Genomic DNA, 25,226 nt, shown 5'->3' on the forward strand with positions numbered 1-25,226 from the left:
TTGATTCTACTCTCCTAAAAATTTATCCATGATTCGAGGGCCGTTAGTGGCATATTTCTCGAACTAGGATGATTTAGATTTGACCTCCATATGAATATTTCATGACTTTTGTGGAATATTCGAGATCTTGATCTTTAAAATACCCAAGAATTTTATGTGATATTTTGAGATGCCTTTTAAGGGAGTTTAGTACCCTTTATATAGGCATAAATTAGGGTTTAGGGTTGAGTATCCTCCAAGAATTCTAATTGAAACTGAACACACTTTCTAGAGTCCCAATTAGAATTGAACATGTCTTGTAGAGTTCGCGAAATTTCAATGTCTACACTTTCATTCATTCATTTCGCTTCGACTATATCGCATACTCGTACATTCAATGTATTGATGTCATTCGACCTACATCTTTTTATGATGCAAATACAGGTGTTCAGATCATCAACAGACGCTTCGTTGAGATCACTTTGCACTCCCAGTTAGCTTTTGGTGATCCTCCTTGCATTCCGAAGGACTCCACGTTTATCTTTTAGTTAGTTATTGAGATGTCGTGCATCTTTTCCCGATATCCATCTTGAACGACAGCGGCTTCATAGATAGTTAGTTTTGAGTATGCTTATAATATTCCTTTGTTAAACTGTTTTCAGCTATTATTATTCTCAGAATATTTTGAGACAGTTGAGTACTTTGAGATTAAATGGTTTAATTTTGTTTTAAAGCTTAATTTTGCTTGAGTTAATCTTCCGCTCGGTAGTCAGACAGGCCAAGAGTTTGCTTGGAAATCAACAATGGTTCTCAAGTACCGACCATGTCCAGAATGTAGATTTGGGATGTGACAATAACTCCTTTTGCTTTCATGTGTCTTTTCAATATGCGTGTTTGCTATCCTGTTATACGAGTGCATCTGAACTGTAGTGTTGTGAACCTAGTTCATAAGTCACTTATCAAAACTTGTTATCCCCTTAATCCTTATACTTCACACTTAGCTTCTAATCTATTTTATATTTGAGTATGTATCAAATGTACATAATTTCCTCTCTTTTGTTTCCTTTATTATATCGAAAATATTATTTTCTTCATTATTTCCTATAATTTTTTATAAATAAAAAATCCTTCTTTTCTGAGCTATGTGATTTTCTATAAGAATTTTCTTTCGTTTTTGAGCTATTGAGTTTTTATTTGTTTGCTTCATCAATTGGGATTATTTAGAGAAAATTTGGGTTGGTTGAAGTTAAAAAAAAAAATTGAGAAAGATGAATTACTGTAGTATATACATATTTATATGAACAATATATATGAATGTATATACATTTATGATACATAGTTATATAGCATATATACATGGTTATGTTATAGATGAGCAATCTAGATTCAGAAATTTGTCAATCTTTTGTTGTAGATAGTTGATGGATAGGCTGGGACCTTATCCCGGTTAAGTATAATACTTTAGAAGCTTGTAAACTAGGGATAAATAGTTGTACATTGTTGTTCGTGTTGACCTTGTTACTTTTGCACTATCACATGACAACCTTGTTGGCATTTGTTTGTATATCTTTTGTGGTAATAGATATCATGATGTCCTCGAAGATCCACATAACAATTCTGTGTTATGAATATTATGGTGGCTTCGATGGTCCGCGTAGGGATTTAATTACTTATGTTCTATTTTGAAATGTTGGTTAGCCGAGATATTTGTTGTATGATTCTCTGATTGTGGCCTTTTCGATCTGGACTTTTGTTAAGTCAAGATATATCTATTTGTATTCATTGAGTGTAACTGGTATGCATCAGTAGCATGCATGCCTAGTTGGATCGGCTCAAGGTCAAGTGTGGTATAACTGTTAGTTGTGAGGGACATATTTATTAAGGTACAAGGGATATCACGTGACACTACATAAAAAAAACAGTGCGGATATATTTGAACAAGTGACACTTCAAGACACAAAGGTTCACGCAACTTAGTGGTTAGGTTCTTCATTTTCATGGTATGTTCTTCTTGGTGTTGTTTTGGTTCATTTTTTGTTCACTATTTTGAATAAATTTGAAAACGAAGAAGTGAACTCATAAAGAAAAAGTTATAATATTTTTTAATTATTTTTTTTAGAAAAGGTATAGTAGTGTATGTGAATGGTATTTGGTTTATATATATATATATATATATATATATATATATATATACACACATGAAAGCAGATTATTGGTTTTCTGTATAAGTATTTGATTATTGCCTAATTAATTGTATTGAAATTTCAAATATAGAAAATTAAGAAGCATATCTATATAAAAGGACATTAAGGACCAGTAAACTAGTCCTTGAAACCTTTAAGCACCAATTGGTCTTATATGTAAGAACCAGTGAATCTAGTCCCTGAAAATATTTTTAGGACCAGATTCTTAATAGTCGCAAAATCTCTTAAATCAGGGACCAAAATTTATGGTCCCTAAAAGCATTTTGAGGACCAGTTCAAGGCTAGTCGCAAAATATAATTAAGGACCAGCTATTCAACACGTCGTCCTAAATGACATTTAGCGTCGGAGGCTATAGGGACGGGGAGGCGACCAGAATTTCCGATCGCTAATGACTTTTAAGGACCAGAATCTCAGTTTTAGGGACCAGTTTTCCCTTCGTTATTGACCATTTTTCTTGTAGTATATATATCTGTCTCACTAATCAAATTTTATTCTCAAGTAATCCATAACCTGCCTCAGCGCCAGGCTTATATATATATTATTTTATTTATTATTTCGCATTTTAAAAAGTGACACCGTTATCAAGAAAGACAAACTTTTGGTCATATTTTTAAAATTAATTATTGTCATGAAGTTTTAAATTTCATGGATTGAACTCTAAGACGTTATTAACAAGTTGAAAAGTGACTAGTTACGTTTGGGATTATCCATAAACACTCTTTAACAAAAAAAAAACATTCATTATCGAATCTCAACTGTAAAATCTCTTATTAAAATTAAAGGAATCTCAACAATCCACAACACCCTTTAATTTAGAGGTAGAGGCATAGCCGTCACCTTAAAGTAGGGGGGTTCAAATGATACCCCTTGCTAAAAAAGTTCACTTATTATACATATATTTTATTTAAAATAATAAAAGGTGTGATAAATATATGGATCGAATCCCTTTGACTTGAAACAAGGGCTTAATCTAGCTTATTTTTATATAAATTGAAAAACATTTACTAAAATTTTTGAGTCGGATCGATCTACCATTCTTTGATTGTGATCCCCCTTTAAAACATGAAATACTTAAATCATTTAGGGAAGCTTAGTCCTCACATCTAACAAAGATAAAACCTATAATTAAACATAGATGTTGACATATAGCCATAGATAGTAAGCAACATATGTAGGGTCAATAGTATACATGGTTAAATATCATTCTAATAATAGGATAATTCCCAAATAATGGACCATATCTCTAACAAAAAAAATAGTGACTTGTTAGAAAACATAGGTTATAATGGTTACAAAATCTATTAAATGGAGATATCAATACTCATGACCAAAAAAAAAAAAAAAAAACTAAGTCCATAACCATCTGGTAGGCACCAACCAGTCAAAAAAAATCAACCACCTTCTATACCCTTCATCAATATCTCTCTCAAAAAAATAAAAAAAATCTCTTCATTCTTCTTTACAAAATTCCAAGAAAATACATTTTAATTTTGTTGATTAGTCTTTTAGTCTAAGGTTTAAAATCAAATAATTTAAATCTAGCTAGTAGATTAATGATGGAGATTATACAGCCTAATAGCCTGCAGTTACAAAACATGTTGCAGAATTCCGTCCAGTCGGTTAAATGGACTTATAGTCTTTTTTGGCAATTTTGTCCAAAACAAGGGTACGTATGTCTTTCTTTTCTAATTGTCTCGATTGAATCGTATTGATTTAGATGTTTTGAGTTCTGAATTGCAAAAAGTTGATTTTTAAAATATATGTTTTTTTTTCATGTCAACATTTTTCCTATTTTAAATAATAGAGAATTCAGATGTTTTGAGTTTTGAGTTTTGAATTTGAGAAGTCAATTTTGAAATATATATTTTGGAAAATATGTTTGATTCCTTAAAAAGTTTGCGTCTTTATCAACAATTGTCTTATATTAAATAATGAAGGATTTAGAATTTAGGTGTTTTGAGTTCTGAGTTAAGACATGTAATTATTTTTGAAAAATATGTATCTCACTCTATAGATATTTGTTTTTTTCTAAATTTTATGAACTCTTGAATCTATTAAGATTCTTTCCCTTTGTTTAATATCAAGAATCATGTATTACGTACACAATATTGAAAGATTCAAAATTTAAACGTGATGAATACTCAGCTAACTCATGATTCCTAAAAGTATATATTCTTATTTTTTATTTACAAACTCATGATTGGATCTGTCACTATCGACATTCTTAATAATAATAATAATATTGTTTGATATATAGGGTGTTAGTGTGGAGAGATGGATATTATAATGGAGCTATAAAGACAAGGAAAACTGTGCAGCCAATGGAAGTTACTGCTGAAGAAGCTTCGCTTCATAGAAGCCAACAACTTAGAGAACTTTATGATTCACTTTCTGCCGGCGACTCAAATCCGCCGGCGAGAAGGCCGTCCGCAGCCTTGTCGCCGGAGGATTTGACGGAATCCGAGTGGTTTTATCTCATGTGTGTTTCTTTCTCTTTTCCTCCACCTATTGGGTAAGTTATTGTCCACCTGAATTTAACATTTATATACTGACAGTATATTTTATTACATACAAAGTTTAACTTTTTTAATAAAGAAATATTTTTTGAAATTTATTACTCCACTTGGTATGGTTATAAAAATTTTGAAACTTATAACATTTAGTATGTCATAGTAGTTGTGTGAATATAATAATGTTTAACAAAATGAAATGGAGAAAGTAACATGGTTTTTACTGCATTTTTAATATTGTCATATCAAAATTACTACAAATAACTACTTCTTGTAAGAATTTTCAGTACAGTGAATACAATATGATCAATATTCATGACCATACAAAGTATTCGCTTCGCTTATTTTTATTTGTTCATTGTATTAAAAATATGTATTTATTTTTCCTTATTTAATTTGAAAAAAGAAGAAGAAATAATTTACCTTTTTATACCTAATTTACTCTTATTGTTAAGTACTACAATTATTTTCAATTCATTTCTTAACATATACTAATAATTAAGGATGATATAGAAAAACTATCATTTTATACTCTCTTTGTTCATTTTTATTTGTCCACTACTTTATTTTGTCACTTTTAACATATTAAGAAAAAATAATTTACTTTATTCATGTTTTACTCTTAGCATTAATTAATATTCTCCAAATCATTTTTCAAGAACTAATACTAAACATCAATTAATGGGGGTAGTACGGTAAAATACTCATGTCCATTATTATTTTCTTAACAGGTGTGTCAAGTCGAAACATTACAAGTAAAAGTGAATGGAGGGAGTATACTACTCCATCTGTCCATCTTTACTTCTCCATATTTGATTTGACACATTCCTTAAGAAACAATAAATGAAAGGGTAATTTTAATTTACTATATCTCCCAAATTAATTATAAGTAATATGAATGCTGGAAAATATTTAATAATAGGGGTAAAATAGACATAAAATGATAACTTATCTCTTGATTTTAAAATTGAACAAGTAAAGTTGGATAATTATTTTTAGTATAATGACCAAATAAAATGAACCGTAAACAGGTAAAAATAAGAAGAAACACCTCTAAGAATGTGTTGAGTTAAATATGAACGAGTAAATATAAATGAAGTAGTAATGGGAGAGTGAATGAGGGTTGTTACATCGAAATAAAAGCAAGACTACACAAAAGAAGCAACTTCAACTGTGACCTCCCTAAGTCATTGATTAATGAGAGACCATATATTCATAGAAAATTTAACTCTTACAAGTCACTGTTAGCTATAGATTAAATTAAATGTGCTGATAAAATAAGTTAATTAATATGGTAACTTCAATGCTTACTCTTATCCTTGTTGATGGTCTAATAAATATTGATGTATATATAATTAATAATGGGTTGCTTATTACTTTAGGAATAGTGGGGACATATTAAAAAATTGTTACTTATTGAAATCTAAAATGAAATGTTTGAAAGTAAGTCACCTTCTTTTATTGAAGACTTCTAGATTAATTTTTCATATGATTACTCCATAAATAGTTATCATCGAAGAAAATTAAAATGAGAATTAGTTTGGTACATCATCCACATCAAGTAACAAGATAATTGACTACTTCATCCACCTCTAACAAGAATTAAAATGAGAATTAGTTTGTTAAATCATTTTAAATATTTAAATAATGTTATTAAAAAATAAATTGATAAAGAAATAGTATCATATGACATTACCTCTGATATTTTGTTTTCATAAAAAAAGATTACCAGGCAAGGCTTATTCAAAGAAACATCACATATGGATAATGGGTGCAAATGAGGTTGATAGCAAAGTCTTCTGTAGAGCTATTCTTGCTAAGGTATTAATCACTACCATCTTTTAATTTCAATTTTTTACTTCCACGAAATAAAAGTATGATCTTTATACACCTTATCCTCCTCAAATGAAATTTTACTGGTCACTTAATATGTTGTTGTTGGTATACTCTTGAGCGAAGAATATATAGGATATAGAAAAATTTATTTTCATCAATCATTTCACGTGACTCCTAATTATTCATAATCATGAATCACGCATGAGAGTTTTTTTTAACTCCTTTTATTTTAATTTCTATGATATAAATTATAACCTGACTCAATATTTTATATAACATTTAAATAAAAATCAGAATTATAATATTTGTGCGATTATGCAAAACTTTTGAAATTTGTGATTAAAAAATGACATAAATACATGTAGCTAAGTTATAGTTAAATTAAATGTTTCTAAATATATAAAAATGTCTCACTATTTTACCAGAATAAGAAAATAATATCACACAGAATCAAAAGAGATGACATAAAAGATTTCATAGTCTGCTCGTTAACATTTCTTTACACGTGATTGAAATTACTATAAAATTGTGCCCTAAATAAAACTGTTGCTTTTCTGACTTAATTTATATGACTTATTTTTATTTTTAGTTAAATAGTTTAAAAAGAATGATATATTTTTATATTTAGTAATAATTTAACTTTAAAATATTTATTTTTTTATCCTTAATAAAATGATTTTGTCACACAAATATGTATGACCTATTCTAGATCACAAATTTTAATTTTTTTTTTTCTTTCTTAAACTCTATGTCAAGTCAAACTAAATCATTGACACGTAGAGAATAGTAAAAAAAATTTCCTTGTCATCTATTCGTTGAAATCAGTTCAATTATCTGACTCTTTTCTTTTTGTTTTATTCATGGAACACTGACATGCCTATTATATAGAGTGCCCGCATACAGGTAATAAACTTTACCTGCAGACCCTTTGACTACTTTCCAATTATTATGAGAAATACTTTACTCACTCCCGTTTCAATTCGGTCGATAATTTTAATTTGATATGAAATTTACGAAAGTTCAAAAAATAAAATTTAATTGAGTTCAAAATGTTGCAGACTGTCGTTTGTATTCCTCTCTTGGACGGTGTAGTGGAACTGGGAACTACAGAAAGGGTAAAAACGTAAAACAAGTTCTCAAATATATCTACATTATATTAATACACTTTGTAGTAATTTAATTTTATAAATTTAAATTATATACATTATAAGTATATATATATATAATGTTTATATAATTTAATCGATCGAAGAATATATTGTACATGATACACAACATAGGTTCAAGAAGACATTGGATTCATACATCATGTAAAAAGCTTCTTCAATGAGCAACAACAAGCTCAGCCACCAAAGCCAGCTTTATCTGAGCACTCCACTTCGGATCCCGCCGCCTTTTCGGAGCCACATTTTTACTCCAGCAATACTCCGTCATCCGCTGGTATTTGTCCAGCGGATCAAGATGGTAGAATTGCTGGAGAAGAAGAAAATGAGGATGAGGATGAGGATGAGGACGAGGATGAGGATGACGAAGAAGAAAATGATGAAGTTGAATTAGACTCGAATGGTATAGCAATTCAAAGTGTTGCTGGGGCGGCTAATCCTATAGCGGCTGAGGCTAGTGAGCTCATGCCGCTTGATATGTCTGAAACTATACGGCTCGGCTCGCCGGATGATGGCTCTAATAATATGGATACTGATTTATATTTGGATGGTATTAGCCAAGCTGGAAATACGGCTGACTCTTTCAAAGCTGAGACTGCAATTAGTTGGGCTAACTTCCAAGACCTTCAACATTTAACAGGTACTATTATTCCATCTGTTTCAATTTAAGTGTTTAGTCTGTTTTAAAATAATATTTTTTTTAATTAAATTTGGATCGCTCATTAATCTAACACTTGCTATACATAACATCATAAAATTTAAAAATCATTTAGTATATTACACACTATTATAACAAAAGACAGGAAAATCAGCCCCCTTCCATATATCTCATAATGTATTCTACGTTGTTAAAAACTAAATTTACATGAGACGTGTAATGCATAGCTAAAAAAAATGACAATCACTATCTGAATGATTAAACAAAAATACCAACTAATGAATCAAACACTCACCATTTTTTGTTCTTAAATATAATTGGGTCCAAAGAAGATTGTATTAGGATAAGAAAATAGAAGTAGTGAGGATCAAACCACAGATGCCAGGGACTTAAATGAACATACTTATCACTGGACTATCAACCCTTATTGTGACTAAGGAAGTTCATCTTTTAATATATTCATATAAGAGTGAATATTTTACCTATATATACGATCTAATTTTCCGGTGTTAGGCTGTGCTTTTACTAGTAAGAAGTTGTTTTCGAGCTAGGTTTCCAGTTGGCATTAAACAAGCTCCATTGAAAGAAGGAAAAAATAAAAGATATTTGTATTTGATAAGACAGAGAAGTCAAATATTTGTCTGGTGAGAATTCTAAGGGAATTTATTTTTTATTCGCTAACATATTAAAATTGAGTTAAACTTTTAAATGCTTATGATATAAAATATTTCTTACACTATAATTTGTTCACAATGAGATTAATAACTATGAAAATAAGGTAAATTACCTTCTACCATGTGTTAAAATAGATCGACAGTATATTTTGAAATAGTATGATCATCTCATCTTAAAACTTATGTTAACAAATATATTCCTTCTTCTAGGTACAGTAAATTCATTAAATCAACTTTTTTTTAAGCTAAATAAGATTTAAACGTCAAATATCAGTAACATATATAACGTCTTAGTAAATTGTACTACGATAATTCAATATTTAAAAATTCAAGTTTTTTTTTTTAATTAAATGCAGGTGTCCCTAGTTATGATGAATTATCACAAGAAGATGCACATTATTCTCAAACAGTTTCAGCTGTACTTGAACACCTCTCAAACACAAGTTCCAAATTTGCCTCTTCTACTACCATAATGGGCTCTATTTCTCCTGATTCAGCCCAATCCGCTTTCACATTATGGCCCATCATTTGTAGCCCAAATCCCTCCCACTGCCATCGCCAACACGGCGGCGACGGCAGTGGGACCAGCTCCCAGTGGCTGCTCAAAAGCATACTATTCACTGTCCCATTTCTCCACACTACTAAAAAATTACACCAACTACCTGAAGCTCTTTCTCCAAAGTCACGAGACTCTGCGGCCGACTCTTCAGCCGCAGCGTCTCGATTCCGCAAAGGATGTACGATAAATAGTAGTACACAACAAGAAGAGACGAATGGGAACCATGTACTAGCGGAACGACGTCGTAGAGAGAAGCTGAATGAGCGTTTTATTATTTTAAGGTCCTTAGTACCGTTCGTTACGAAAATGGATAAAGCATCGATACTTGGTGATACAATAGAGTATGTGAAGCAGTTACGTAAGAAAGTTCAGGATCTTGAAGCGCGTGATCGTCACGCGGAAACCACAAAAAATGCAGGTATATTTTATTTTTTACTACACATTGATAATTGGACGGATTGAACTGAGTTTAGATCGATCAAGTGGACTAAATTAATAAATGGTTGAGTTAATTATCAATCTAATCTTGAACAAATCCGATAGATTGTAGTTTCATGAGCTAATTTGTTTAGCATTATCATTTGTTAGTTAACAAAATAATAGTGTCCTAAATAATATTTCACACAAACATATTATACAAAGAAAAATTTCTAAATAATAGTAATAGGTTACTTGCCATTTTATCAAATTATCATCAATTACTATATTTATCAAGAGATATACATATAATGGGTGGTTTATAGTTCCTCGTTAGAGAGGAGTTATTCAGGTATAAAAATTGGTTATAATTTAATATATTGTTTTATTACAAAAACGAGGAAAAGTAACTACATAAAATCGAGCATAAGTTACACATTGTTTGGTTGATCTTTTTTTTTCCATATAAAACATAACATTTTTAATGCTCTACAATATGCATGAAGGTCATATTTAATTTATGTCATAGAACATGAAATAACTAATATTTGCATAACTTTAACTGATATTAAATTTTTTACGTGATAAATAGATGAAAAGAATGGTACAACAATAGTGAAGGCATTTCCGGGGAAGGGTAAGAGGAAAATGAAGAGTACGGTGGAGGGAAGTATAGGCAGAGCACCGGCAAAGATAACGGTGTCTCCACCTATGGATGAAGAAGTTTTGCAAGTGGAAGTCTCAATCATCGAAAACGATGCATTGGTGGAGCTCCGGTGTCCGTACAAAGAAGGGTTGTTGTTAGATGTAATGCAAATGCTAAGGGAACTTAAAGTGGAAGTTGTAGCAATCCAATCATCTCTTAATACTGGCTTCTTATTTGCTGAGTTAAGAGCTAAGGTATGACAAAAATAATTTAAGTACATTATTTGGATGACCTTTTTTATTTATAATTTTGACAAAAATAAAAATTAATAGAAATAGAAGCGAAGCAGATTTAGAATTTGAATTTTATAAATTTTGAATTCTTAACAACAACTTTGTATTTTGGTACAAAATGAGGTGATCTATTATATCTTAATACGTACCAGTACAATAGAGTGGTAGAGCATTAAGTTGTTGCTAGTATCTGGGGAGGAGGATGGGGGTTGATACAATATTTACTAATATTATATATACTTAGCTTTATTTGCTAGCAAAAAGAATTTCTGCTTTATCTGCTTCTAGCTTCTCCCAACTGCGAATAATGAAGGAACTACTCATAACAAAAAGTATTAGTAATACTGATATTAGAAGCTTGACTAAACAGATTATAACTCTTTTTTGTTATTTGTTTTGCAGGTAAAAGAAGATATATATGGAAGGAAAGCAAGCATTTTGGAAGTGAAAAAGTCAATACATCAGATAATCCCTAGAGCTAATTAAATTGATCTAATACCTCTCACTTTGTCCCAAAAAGTTTAATCTATAATTTGCTCAGCTCCTTCAAACCAAACAATTAGGCACCAAATAATATTATAAATGCAACTCTAGTGAGTCATGTGTGACTTAGCTTGGACAAGTTGGATAAGACAATTTTTTGGGACACACTAGGAGAGATTATATATAGAGTAAAATAAAATAAGAAAATGATGGAAATTTATAAGTAGCTAGTAATTAATTTAGTATGAAAAGTATAATTGTCTACAACCTTAACTATGCAATTATGAGTGATACATATGAATATACTATCTTTTTTAGTTTATATTACCAATGTAATTCCCAATTCACTGTTTTTTTTTTGTTTTTTTTTTAATTTCTAGGTTTTTATTGACATGTAAAAACATGCAATTATTACTCGTATTTAGCTAGAGAAAGAATGTCTTAAAAATCTGTTTTCCATTTTCAAAAGTGTTCTAAAACTTCATTTCTACATTGTTTATCATATATCAAGCGTCATGAAGAAATTAAAAAGGAAAATATTTACATCATTTGAAAACGTCAAGATTTTTACTCCTTGGTCAGAAACAAAAGAAACTGGTATTAGCAAATCAAACAAGATAATGTAGATAGAGACCTTAATTCGTCTCCACTGTGTCGTAGCTATACTCAATGCTAACGCCTAACGTGACACATAAATTTAATTCTGGAGGTGTCTAAATGATCATTTTGTAAGTTGGAGTGCGTTCAACTGACACTGTAAAGACAGGTTAAAGTGTTTGGATACACATCCTCAAAATTGTGGGGTGTTTAATTAGTTGTTAGTTGAGGCTATTGAAGAGTGAAACCATCATCTCATCTAAAAACTTAAGCTATTAGAGATAGCAAACGTTTATTATTTTGGTGTATTTAATTTCCACATGCCCCATCACGCACATGCCTAAATTTTTTTTACGAGTTAAGCACATGAAAGTTTTTACGACTCGTTTTGATCCATTTGCTTGAAAAAAATGCCTTTAGGCTTCGGTCTCAAACTTTTTGCTTGCACTTAAAAATGGAAGCGAGGATGGAGTAATGAAGAAAAAATTACATAGATGAAAATAGAAACCTTATCAATAACATGAACATCCAAATAATCAATCAATGATTACTAAAATTTCATGATAGTGATTAGTGGGTGATTAGTGGTGAAGTGAATGGATAACTAAAATTAAAATAACCAATCATCGATTACTAAGATTTTCCATATTACGAGTTAATTAAGCACGTGAAAAATCTTTTTGATAGTAGATAACGGTGAGATTCAATTTCAGGACTTCTATCTGCTCTGATATCACATTGAAATGTGTGTACACTTTAGATGAGATAATCACACTGCACGTCTTAGATATATTGTCCTACTATGTATATATGGTCCACATACTACAAGCTTAAGTTTTCTTCGCGCGCAGAGGCCAAATTAAATTTGTCTATGTATTATGCTTTTAATGCGGATCGCATGCATGTATAGTCCGCAAAGTACGATGCAATTAACAGTAAAGTAAATAAGTAACGTCAAGGCTTTTTTTTTTTTTTTTACCCTCCCTAGGAGCTCCCACCCCTTTTGCTCCTTTGGTGACTCGATCTCGCAACCTTCGGGTTGGAAGTGAGGGGGTGCTTACTATCCGAGCAACTCCCTCTCGTAACGTCAAGGCAAATAGTGATTCGATGTTGATTATTTCCAATAATTGAATAAATACACAGCTAGAGTATCTTCGGAAGATAGTGCAAAATCAAATAATTTCTTTGTCATTAATGCCAAAGTAGTTCGATGTCATTTTCAAATAAATGGAGCCTATCATATGTATAACTCAGACAAAACTTTATTTTCCCTCCAAGCAGTCCATGTCCATGCCTTTTTGGACTTCACTTTGGAGCTTCTTTCAACTAAATGAATTTAACTAGTGCCCGTAAAAAATTTAGAGTAGCATTTTTGTTTATGTGCATATTAATTTATTGTCACTAAGAGGTCGTTTGATTGGGAATAAGTTATCCTGAGATATAGTATATCTCAGGATAAGTTATCACGCTATATATATATATATATGAGATAACTTATCATGCACATCACTAAAGTATAAATGATGGGATAAATAGTTTCATGACTATTTAATTCTTCCAACCAAACGCAGAATAAAATAATCCTACATTTTCTGAGATTATTATATATTATTCCTCACACCAAACAGACTCCTAAAAGTTATTTTTGTTGTTGTAAATTAATACTTGAAAAAAATGTGTTTTAGGTTTCTGATGACTCAAGATTTTTGCTTGCACTTAATTATATTTGAAAGAGAGGTGGGAGAAATTAAGAAAGAATTAGAAGGTGAAAGTGAATGGATATACTGTTAAGGATATTAAGATTTTGTTATATAACTTGATCATTCAAATTCATTAAAATAATTATGAAATTCAAAAATAAACACATTTTATGATTAAAGTTCAGAACTAAAAAAAAAAAAATACGCTTTAATAGCTAAAATTTGAATAAATAAAATTCAATTTTTTATTAAGTGCAAAAAATAATGTATTGTTTCTTTTTGCTCCTCATTTCTCCGTTTTTGATAGCTCACCGACCTCATCGTCTTACCTTTTTGTCTCATTCATCAAGACATCCTTTTCTATCTTTCGATTTCATTGACAATGCCAACTACTTCTTTAGTTTTCATTTATTTGTCTAATTTTAATTTGTCACAGAATCTAAAAAAGTAAAAAAAGATTTTTGATCAATCGTATAGTCTTAAATTAAAGATATGTATTAAGTATCGAAATATCATTTATTCATATGATCTTAAGCATGTCATGTGGAAAATAAAAACTAAAGTGTAGTGAAAAATAGAAAAAAGTATTCTTTTTGAACGGACTAAAAAGATAAAAGAAAAAAATTAAAATGGAAAGAATATAAGTTGGCTAAGATACTACTGGGTAAACACAATTCCTGGTTGAAAAATATTTTGGAGATTGTTGTTTGGCCAACAACCAGCAGTCAAATGAAAAAACCAAGAGAAGGATATTTTATGTCAAGACGCAGAATCTAGACCTTCTGAGAATTTTTATTTAAAAATTAATGATAGGTCATAGAAATTTGAAATTTAGTGTTAGGTCATAAAAATGATCCCAAAATTAGTGTAAGGTCATACAAGAATTTGAAGTTATGTTTGAAAAACATTCGAAACTTCGTTCACTTTTATAAAAAAAAAATCTTTATCAAATTTACCATACAGAAATTATTTTTATAAAATAACCTCATTTCAATTGTATTTTATATGATTAAACACAATTTTAATTTCAACTTTAAAATTTTCAAATAAAATGAAAAATATTTCATTTTCATGGTGTACAAACTAAATAAAGTTTTTAAAGATCTTCAATAAACTACATTACTCAAATCAAGTATTAGAAGAAACTTCACTTCCTTAAGTCCATCTTCTCCCCTACCCTCTCATTTGTATTTATGTAGTCTCTATTTATGTAATACATTTCTTTAATCCATAAAGAATTATATCTCTAGAAATTATTTTATTTTATTTTGAATAAGATCATTTATAATTAGTGATGAATGTAGAATACGATTTATAGAAATTTTATCCTTGTTTTCAAAACATTGTTTGATTATACATTGGACTGATTTGTTAAAAAGATTGAAGATGAGTTTCTTGAAGTAAAATCCTTTTGCTCACAATTTCAACTTTTGTTTTTCATGTTAAACACATGTTCAAATATTTTTAAATATCCCTTTTCTACTTAATTTCAATTCAAATACTACTCTATTTTTCTTTTTATTTCAAATTTCACACTTTTTATGTCCAAATACCTATTTAACAAGACAAATAGAATGAAAATATCAGCTATCAAGTAATACCAATCTAACATGGCTTCTGAACAATTTAACAAGATACGTAGTATGACAATAGTACCAAATCATACCAATCCACACGACTTGTGAACAATTGATTAGATAGGTAGAATAAGAATAATATCAAGTCATATCGAGTCAGCATGACTAGTAAACAATTTAACAAGATAGGTAGAATGAAGATACTACCAAATCATACCAATCCGCCATGACTTATAAACAATTGTGTTGTCAAAGGTGCGTTCAAAGCACACTTATTACTCGCTTGGTAGAGTGTATAAAAATAGTACTAAATAAAGTGTATTAGTAGTGTTTGCATTAGTAATGCTTGTATTAGTTATACTTGCATTAGTTATACATAGAATATTTTTATGCATTATTTGGTTTGGTGTATTAAGAAAAATATGTATTGTATAAAAATATTTATTTACAAAAGTATCCTCCATAATTATGGTTGAAAAGATGTAAAAGTGTTTTTGAGGGGTAATTGGGTCTTCAATCATGCTAATGCATGTATTAAATTCCTTTGCATTACTAATACCTAGAAATCCATAGTATTAGTAATACACTCCTCAATACACAATAGAGTGTATAACTAATGCTTGCATTAGTTATACATAGCATGAAAAAAGGTATCAAAGAAGGTACCACTAATACACAAAGCTAATGCAAGCATTATTTTTGTCAATACACTCTACCGTAAGCCCTCAAGTGAGGTGCAAACCATGTTGAGTGTTATGGGCACTTTAGTGCCGTCATCAAGGCTCTAAAACATATTTTTTCTTGTCAATATGCGTTATTCTGAAAACATTACACTAAACAATTGATATTTCACTTTATCATAAAAAAAAGTTCAATTTTGTTGTCCATATATTTGTAATTCATGCTTGTGGTTATTAATTTTAGACTACACATACATATTTGTATTTGATTTCTCCATTTGCACCTTTTTCCGATAAAAATCACTCTTTAGTTGCACTTGATAACACTACTAGTACCCAATTTAACAAGATAGGTAGAATGAAGATAGTACCAAGTCATACCGATTTGACATGACGATAGATGTTCCGATACAATTCCAAGGGTAAATGATTGATCTTGGATTTGAAGTTCAAAAGAACGAAGGAAGAGATTCAAAGGGCCTCCCTCACCTTATTATGTATTTACATGCCAACGTTCTTTTAATGTGATTTACTATGCTGCAAAACATTTTTATTTTAATCCTCTTTGGAGCCAAGATGGTCAAATAGCCTAGTGAGTCTGATGCTCATGTTTCTCCAGGAGTTCTTCAACTGTATGTGTTTAGGAAAACATCTATTGGACTTTGTTCTCTTGATCTTGTACCTGCTAAGCTTTAAGAAGTGGGTAATGCAGTAGGTGAAGGAAGCTTAAGCCAAATCCTGCTAATACTATTGCTACCTCCTCCTGAACATTGTGTTGCTATGGTCAATAAGCAGCGTTAAAGTGGTTCTGAATGACCTTGAGGAGGCCACTGTGTAGCACCTGCTCGAAGGATCTGTCATTTTCACTTTTCTAACTTAAAAAGGTCTCTGGACAAAAGCGTGCATTAATGTTAGCTTCTGGAGAATACACGGAGAGGTGGAGGAAATTTTAGTTAAACTTTTTTTCATTAAAGTCAAAATCATTTTCGCACAGATTCCATAAGCTGCTCCGGCACCAGCCCATTTCCACCCCTATTTTTCTAGCATTTTAAGGTGAAATTAATTCTAGCTGGCATTACCTGTAAAATATGTCGACAGTATCAGGGAATTGCTAGTAGTAATACAACTAACACATATTTAATCCTCAATTTGAGCTAAAGACCAGTTACCACGATTAAGTCCTATTCTATTTGAATAGTACTTATAGATCTTAAGAACTTAACAATTCTGATGAAGAGCCCACCAACTCAATAAATGAAGGTGTGACACCAGAAACAACCACTCGTACTAGTTTAGATTCACTCGTAAACATAGACCAATATCAGTACACTCGAATTTAGGAAAGGAAATTAAGGAAAAGGTATATGTCGATGTCAATATCAACATTATGCTACTACAAGTTAAGACTAATGAAGCTAACCTCTCACTCTTCAGTTGGGGATGCCCTGGAAGCCAAGCCTTTGATAATATGCCGGCACTGAAACCTGACAAGTCATTGAAGCTAATATCATTAAGAATAGCACATGTGGACCCTGCCAATGTAACAATACAGTACTGTATTCTCAGCAATGTCCTTCGTCTCAACATTATTTTTTGCCTTAAACCTGAGGTTGAAATAACATAACATGGAAATACCTACGCATATAAAAGGTCATTGCACCTGCTGCCCTAATCTAACTGATAATTGCATTGACACTTTTAAGTTATGTTACTCAGACTCTCTAAAAATGTTGCCATACCCGTGTCGGATTCTCCAAAAATGCAAAACTTTTGGAGTATCCGACACACAACGTCAACATTTTTGAAGAGTTCGAGCAACATAGCTTTTAAGGATCCCCAGTAGTTCGGAAATGTCAATTTGACAAACATTATATAGGAATCAGGAAAGGATAAAAGGAATGCTTAATCCCCATCTAGTGGTTAAACTAGGACACCAGACAGCGTATAACATTTGGGTCACAAATTAATTCAAACCAAAACAATAAAGATGGCAACAAAAAGCATCATTAGCCAATAGATCATCTCATGAGGAAGTATATTTAATACTGATTCATAAAATAAAATTGGTACAGCTGTAGTGCTTCCTCGTGGTACTGCTAACAGGAAAGTCAGTCTATAGCGAAAAAACTTATTACATCTCTATGACCTTATGTACTATGCTAGTGAAATCATTAGCTTGATCAAGATAGATCCAAGCCTCCCTCTATGTCTCTCCTAGGCTTTTAGACAGGATATTTTAAGCACTCCATACCTTGATTGCCTACGTTTCCTTTCTTCTCCTGTAGCATCTTGTGTGTTGTGGTTCTCTTCTTTTGTTCTTTGGAGTTACGGTATAGTGTGGGTTCTTGCCTTTTGATTATATTTTTATTTAGTTAGTAGTTGTCTTAATTTTAGACTTTTTTGGGTGGCTTTGGTGAAAAATGATAGATTAGGGTCATGTCCAAGGTCGAGGGCGAGGGGTTGGAGTGGTAAGACGTGTGTCCAGAAAACTAAGTGGGTACCAAGGCCCGGAATGTGGATGGGTTTAAGTTAAGGTACTCAGGAGGCTCGAGGGATAGGAATGAAGTAGGCATCTTAGTAGATGGGGACCTTAGGGAGCAAGTGGTGGAGGTTAGGAGGATTAATGACAGGATGATGATGATGATTAAGCTAGTCGTCGGAGGGCTTACTTTGAATATTATTATTTATTAGTGCTTATGCCCCACATGTGGACTTGGATGAGGATATCAAGAAGCACTTTTGGGAGGATTTGGACGAGATAGTGAGGGGTATACCGCACATCGAGAAGATATTCATTGGCAAAGATTTCAATGGCCACATTGGGGCAACCTATAGTGGCTTTGACGATGTGCATGGAGACTTTGGTTCGGTGACAGATTCGGAGGTAGAAACTCGCTCCTGGATTTTGCTAAAGCTTTTGAGTTGGTGATCTAACTCGTGCTTCCCAAAGGAGGATCACTTGGTTACCTTCCGTAGCGCGGCGGCTAAAACTCAAATAGATTACTTGCTCTTGAGGAAAGGCGATAGAGGCTTTTGAAAGAACTACAGGGTTATCCCATGTGAGAATCTTACTACCTAACATAAGCTTTTGGTAATATACTTGGAGATTCAATGATGGAGGAGGAATAAGAATCTATATGACCAACCAAGGATTAAATTGGGTGGCTTGACCCCTGCCCTCGCCTAAAGATATAGGGGAGAAGTTGATGGTGATGATGGCTTGGAAGAGTAGTGGGGATGTGGAAAGTATGTGGGATATGACAGTTAGTTGCATTAGGGAAGCAGCTAGAGAGATTCTAGGGGTGTCAAGGGTAACATTGGTAGTCATCGAGGGGATTGGTGGCGGAATGGAGAAGTACAAGGCTAAGTGGAAGCAAAGAAGACAGTCTACGCAAAGTTGGTGGAATGCAGGGAGGAGGATGAGAAGCAGATGAATAAGGAAATGTATAAGGCGGCGAAGACAGAGACTAAGTTAGCGGTTACAACAGCAAAGACGACAGCCTTCAAACGGTTGTATTTGGAGGTAAGAGACAAAGACCGAAATAAGAAATTGTACAGGACCGCGAAAGCAAGAGAGAGGAAGGCTCGAGACCTGAATCAAATACACTTAGGATGAGGAAGGCAAGGTGTTAGCAAAAGAGACTCTCATTAAGCAAATGATGGCAAACCTACTTCCACAAACTTTTGAACAAAGAAGGGGACAAAAACATTATGATGGGTAATTTGGAGCACTCCACGAAACATCGGAATTTTGGATACTATAGGCAGATTTAGGTTGAAGAGGTTAAGCGTGCTATTATCCGGATGAGCAGGGGAAAAGCGACCAGATATGATGAGATTCCGGTGAAGTTTTGGAAGAGCACGGATGGGGTAGGTATGGAGTGGTCAAATGGTTTGTTTAGTGTGATTTTTAAGATGAGTACAAGAACAAAGGTGATATCCAAAATTGTAACAATTACATGGGTATCAAGTTGTTAAGCCATATTATGAAAGTTTGGGAGAGAGTGGTGGAGTTGAGAGAGCAGAGGGGTGTGTCCATTTTTGAGAACCAATCTGGATTCATGCCGAGGCAATCGACTACAGAACCAATCCATCTTGTAAGGAGATTGGTGGAGAGATATCGGGAAAAGAAGAGGGACCTATATATAGTGTTTATTGTCCTAAAAAAGGCCTACGACAAAGTCATGAGGGACGTCTTCTGGAGATGCTTGAAAGCTAGAGGGGTACCGGTGGCTAACACTAGGACGATAAAGGACATGTATGTTGGAGCTAAGACTCGAGTAAGAACGGTGGGAGGAGACTCAGAGCACTTTCTAGTGGAGATAGGATTACACCGGGGGTCAGCTCTTAGCCCGTTCCTATTTGCCTTGGTGATAGATGAATTGACACGGTCCATTCACAATGAGGTGCCTTGGGGTATGTTAATTGCTAATGACATAATACTAATTGATGAGACGTGCAACGGAGTTAACGTTAGGTTGAAGATGTGGAGATAAACGTTGAAGTCTAAAGGGTTCATGTTAAGTAACCCAAAACAGAGTATTTGGAGTGCAAATTTGGTGAGTCAATGCAAGAGGCAACTGTGAAAGTGAGGCTTGACACTTAGGCTATCCCCAAGAAAGATAGTTTCAAGTACCTGGGCTCTATAATTCAGGGAAGTGAGAACATCAATGATAATATCACATCGTATTGTTACAACGTGGATGAAGTAGACTTGTACCCGGAGCCTTGTGTGATAAAAAAGTATCACCGAAACTTAAAGGTATATTTAATAAAATGGGGGAGAGTGCTTGCCAACTAAGAACTCCCATGTTCAAAATATGCATGCCACAGAAATGAGGATGTTGAGGTAGATGCGCGGGCATACAAGGAGCGATAAGATTAGAAATGAAGATATTTGAAATTAGGTGGGATTGGCCTTTGTAGTGGACAAGATGATGGAAGCGAGATTGAGATGGTTTAGACATGTAAAGAGGAGATCTACAAATGCCCAATGAAGAGGTGCGAGAGGTTAGTTATAGTAGGTACGAGAAGAGGTAGAGGTAGACCAAAAAAGTATTAGAGAAAGGTGATTAGACAAGACATGGCTCAACTTCCGGTTACGAAGGACATGACCTTATATAGAAGAGTGTAGAGGACGTGTATTGGGGTAGAAGGTTAGTAGGCAGTAGAGTGTTGTCTTGCTTTCTGATGGTTTAGATGTTTGCCGTCGTACTAGTTATAATATTGTAGTTGGTTGTTTAATGTATTTTGATTGTCGCACTATTTTGTTGTTCTTGTTCCTTTCTTGCAGGATATGCACTGCTTTTCTTGTAAGTTGCTATGTTTTTTCCTAACTGTTTTCTTACTCCTTTGTACTTGGATTTGCTACACTTGAGCCGAGGGTCTCTCAGAAACAAAATCTCTACCTCCACGAGGTAGTGGTAAGGTTTCCGTACTCTCTACCCTCCCAAAACCCCACTTGTGGGGTTCCACTGGATATGTTCTTGTTGTTGCTGTATACCTTGGCTATCACTAGCTAGCTAGAGGGAAAAAGTCAAAAACTCAAATCTCATCGCAATGATGCAGGTCAAAATAAAAAGGTGAAATGCTAAACCAAAGTTCTCACCAACTTGAAGGTTCGTATCAAATAGTGCTCAACTTAATAATAATATTTTAACTATCATTTTAGTTAGAGCTACAATGAGAGCCATCATAAGTTCTATGGTTTACTAAATTTCAATATGAACGACAATCTGCGTAGCAAACAGTGAAACTGAAATCTTAGTGCTGAGGGTTGAGAAAACTCTTTCCGGATTTATCAAAACAAAAAACATATTGAGAAAAAGGTTGAATTTTTGCTTTTCTAGGCAGATTCCTGTCTAGCAATGTCAATGGAAACTGGAAAGAATAGACTAAGAAAATATTTATCATCATAATCAACAAAAAAAGGACAAAAATTACAGAGTTATCATATCTAGAAAATTGGAAGTACCAGATAACATCATCGACATTAGAACTATGTGATGTGATTGCTTTAGTAGGGTGAGTATCATCAGCACACGCTTCTCTTTCAAGATTTTTGGTTCGACAACTGAACCGCACTTTGAAAGGCACTATCTGCACCATAACATGCAAATTGCTTGTGAGGCAAAACATATATAGAAGTAAGATAGATCAATATTGTGATGCTCATAATTATAAGGTTCTGGAGAGTGAAGTTAGAAGTATGATGACTCTCAAAGGATAATTATTTATCATTAAGGGGTCGTTTCGTGTGAAGGATAATACCAAATAGTCATGGGATTAAATTATAGTATCACTTAATTTGTTGTTTGGTTGGCAAGTCCGGGATAACTTATCCCGGGATTAATAATTAGTACCGGGATAAGTTATCCCTCCCCTTGGGTGGTATAGTAACCCCGGCATAACTTATCCCGGGATAAAATAAGTAAATGACAAAAATGTCTCTTTCAACCCTTTTGTTACATCTCTTTTTACATTCATGAAGGGCATTTTTGTAAACAAATAAATTGTTCTTAAAATTTATTATTTTGAATACAACAAACCAAACACTCAATAAAAAATAAATCCCATCATAACTTATCCCATCATAACTAATCCCATCATAATTTATCCCATCATAACTTGAATTCAAACCAAACGACCCCTTAGAGTTAAAAGGAGCTTCAAGGTCCATCATCTCATTTACATCAGATCTAGGTCCAGATACTGATTCAAATTTTGCGAGATGCATACAAACAAGATGAAGTGAGGAAGAGAAGGGATGTAAAAACAATCAACCAGCACTATCATTGCTAGGCAAAGAAAGTTATGGGAAAAAGGGGAGATATGGGAAGGAGCTTCTACGTAAAGCATCAGCTTACGAAAGATTTCATTCTCATCATATCGATATTACAGCAGCTTGATGACAATAAATGATTGACTAGCACAGCTGGACCAGCTAATAATGACATTTTTTGACTGCCATAAAGAATGCTAACCAGGAGAATATGCATCTGAATAACCGAATTCCGATAATTTAGAAATCATAGGGACAACCTATGGGAATTTACCTTTTTGCTGTACCTAAAATCCCTCTTTGGAAGAAAATGCAGATGCAAGTTAATTGACGAAGGAGCTTCAACGAAGAGGAACAACTTGGTAGGACCTAAAAGGATACGAGAATTAACAATGAATGGCCATAAATTATACCTTTTATGTATAACATATATCTAATGGATAGTAATTTCCAATAAATACCAGCAGAGGAGCTAGATCCTGCACCCTTTGAAACTAAGACACGGATGGCCTGTGTAAAAACAGAAACCCAAAATTTATGCAGACAAGATATATACAGATATATCTATATAGAAATGTGAGATGCAACATAAATAAACAAACGAAGAAACCTTCTTTGAAAGAGTTTCCGCAACTCGATTCCTAGTAAATTCTCCTCCAGAAGCTGCCGTTTTACACGAAAAGTTGAGTTCATACACATTAAGAGGGCGCAGGGGACTGGACCCAAGAATCAGAATAACCCTTTGAATGGCAGGAAATTCTGTGATCATTAATTGAAGAGCAGTCCTGAGACTGGATATAGTGTTCATTAACTTCTCCAGTCTCCTTATTCCCATCCTCACCTCCCTCTTCCTGGAAGCATGATTTCTACGTAAAGAACATGTTTCCGCTTGTACAATAGCTGTCTCCTAGAAAAAGTCAGAACTAGGTCATACCAAGCCTAAAGATATGAGTACTGTAAAGGATGCTTAAAGAAAATAGCAATGGCTTCAGAAGCAAGTAACATGTCTCTTTCCTTAAGACTAATTTTGCTTCTACCATTTTTAACCTGAAACCTAATTACATTATACACAAACAAAATTAGAGTTCTAAACATTCATTAAGAAAAGCAAAGTATCTAATCATACATATCAAACACCATAGTTGTTCATAATATACTTCAAAACTTGAAATAAGTAGTTAAGTTTGGTTTTGATTTATCAAAAGAAGATACTCACTCTGTTCATTTTTATTTGTCCATTGTTTCAAAAATAGATTTTCACTTTTACTTGTCACTTTTAACATATCAAAAAATGACAATTATTTTTTCTTATTTTACTCTGAACATTAATTACTTATTTTCCAAACCTACAACTTGCATCAATTAATATGGATATTGTGGTAAAATACTTATACTAATCATCGTTTTCTATCTAAAGTGGACAAATTAAAGTGATCGGAGGGAGTATAAGTTAATTTAGTTTTTGATTTACTACATCATCTTACCGTAAATTTAATATGGGATTTTGAATATCAAAATCTCACTCCATAGAAAGCAAGGTGCCTTTACATTAAGCCTTGTGACTATTTTTGAAAATAAGGCAGCATACTTGTAAAAGTACATGAGCCATATGAAATGATAAAATCTCCAATATAAGTCCCAAAGTCAAAAGTGCCACATAACAGTAGCACAAATGCTAGTTTTCACTTACCAATTCCGCAAATTCAGTGTTCAATTCATCAAATTCAAGAGTGAGATCCTGCAGTAAGCTGCGCAATCAAACAAAATACAGAAAGAGGATCAGTTAAAGCAAGCAAACAACAAAAAAGTATAAACAAAAATCAAATTAGGAAAACAGCGAGAAATTATATACTTACGAAGGGATTTGCTGGTGCATAAAGAGGACGAAACCTAATATATCAGTAACAAGATGAAATTTGATAGAGCTATCGAGAGTATCTGAGGCTGTTTCAATGACCGTGAAATCTGTTTCCCCTTCTCCTTTTTCTTCCATCTCTAAGGCCTCTGTATGTGCAGAATACGAAGCTCTATTGCAAATTCAAATTAACATTTTTAGCGCGCTGGTTTGGGTTTGGGTTTGGGTTTGGGCTCCGATCTATTTCCCTCTTCCCTTTATTATATGCTACTCACGAGAGATAAACGTTACTCACAAAATATTTATATTGGTTTGTCAAGAATTATATCTTTTAAAACTAATGCCTAGGACAAATAAAAAGTTCAAATAACAAAATATCTTGTGTAAATAGTACTACTATTTAGCTCGTTAGAATAATACTCTTATCTTATAGTATTTGATTGAGATAAAATCGTGGAATAACTTATTTTGAAATTATAGTGTTATTTTTATCTCAAGAATGGAATAATAATCATAAGATAACTAATTTTGAGATAAATAATTATAATTTGTTTCCCAACCAAATGAATCCTTTGAAGTCATTTGGACATTAGAACTATTCTTTTTTTTTTCT

The 25,226-nt window shown here is 32.7% G+C and overlaps 2 protein-coding genes across 5 annotated transcripts; one reads left to right on the forward strand and one right to left on the reverse strand.

Moving 5' to 3' along the window:
• The first annotated feature begins 3,740 nt into the window (after positions 1-3,740).
• Positions 3,741-11,426, forward strand: LOC102583413 (transcription factor TT8-like). Its single transcript, NM_001288169.1, is given in 9 exon segments — positions 3,741-3,850; positions 4,442-4,696; positions 6,419-6,515; positions 7,419-7,433; positions 7,589-7,645; positions 7,811-8,333; positions 9,382-10,002; positions 10,594-10,901; positions 11,343-11,426. Coding segments are annotated over 9 exon segments (2,070 nt in total).
• LOC102582640 (uncharacterized) lies at positions 11,047-24,912 on the reverse strand. 4 transcript variants are annotated; one of them, XM_015309684.1, is made up of 8 exons: positions 24,615-24,912; positions 24,449-24,506; positions 23,369-23,665; positions 23,220-23,268; positions 23,033-23,127; positions 21,952-22,076; positions 17,398-17,461; positions 11,047-11,256 (listed from the first exon to the last, which is right to left on the reverse strand). In XM_015309684.1, the coding sequence occupies exons 1-7, from the start codon at positions 24,749-24,751 to the stop codon at positions 17,401-17,403; spliced, it is 822 nt and encodes a 273-aa protein (XP_015165170.1). In that variant the 5' UTR covers positions 24,752-24,912; the 3' UTR covers positions 11,047-11,256; positions 17,398-17,400. The 4 variants fall into 4 exon arrangements, with proteins under 4 accessions (XP_015165170.1, XP_006349662.1, XP_015165169.1 ...); XM_006349600.2 differs by having other exon boundaries at positions 11,055-11,238; XM_015309683.1 differs by lacking the exon at positions 11,047-11,256 and adding an exon at positions 16,375-16,865.
• Positions 24,913-25,226: the final 314 nt, after the last annotated feature.

This window comes from Solanum tuberosum, unplaced genomic scaffold, assembly GCF_000226075.1.
Source record: "Solanum tuberosum cultivar DM 1-3 516 R44 unplaced genomic scaffold, SolTub_3.0 scf00110, whole genome shotgun sequence".
NCBI classification, from domain to species: Eukaryota; Viridiplantae; Streptophyta; class Magnoliopsida; order Solanales; family Solanaceae; genus Solanum; species Solanum tuberosum.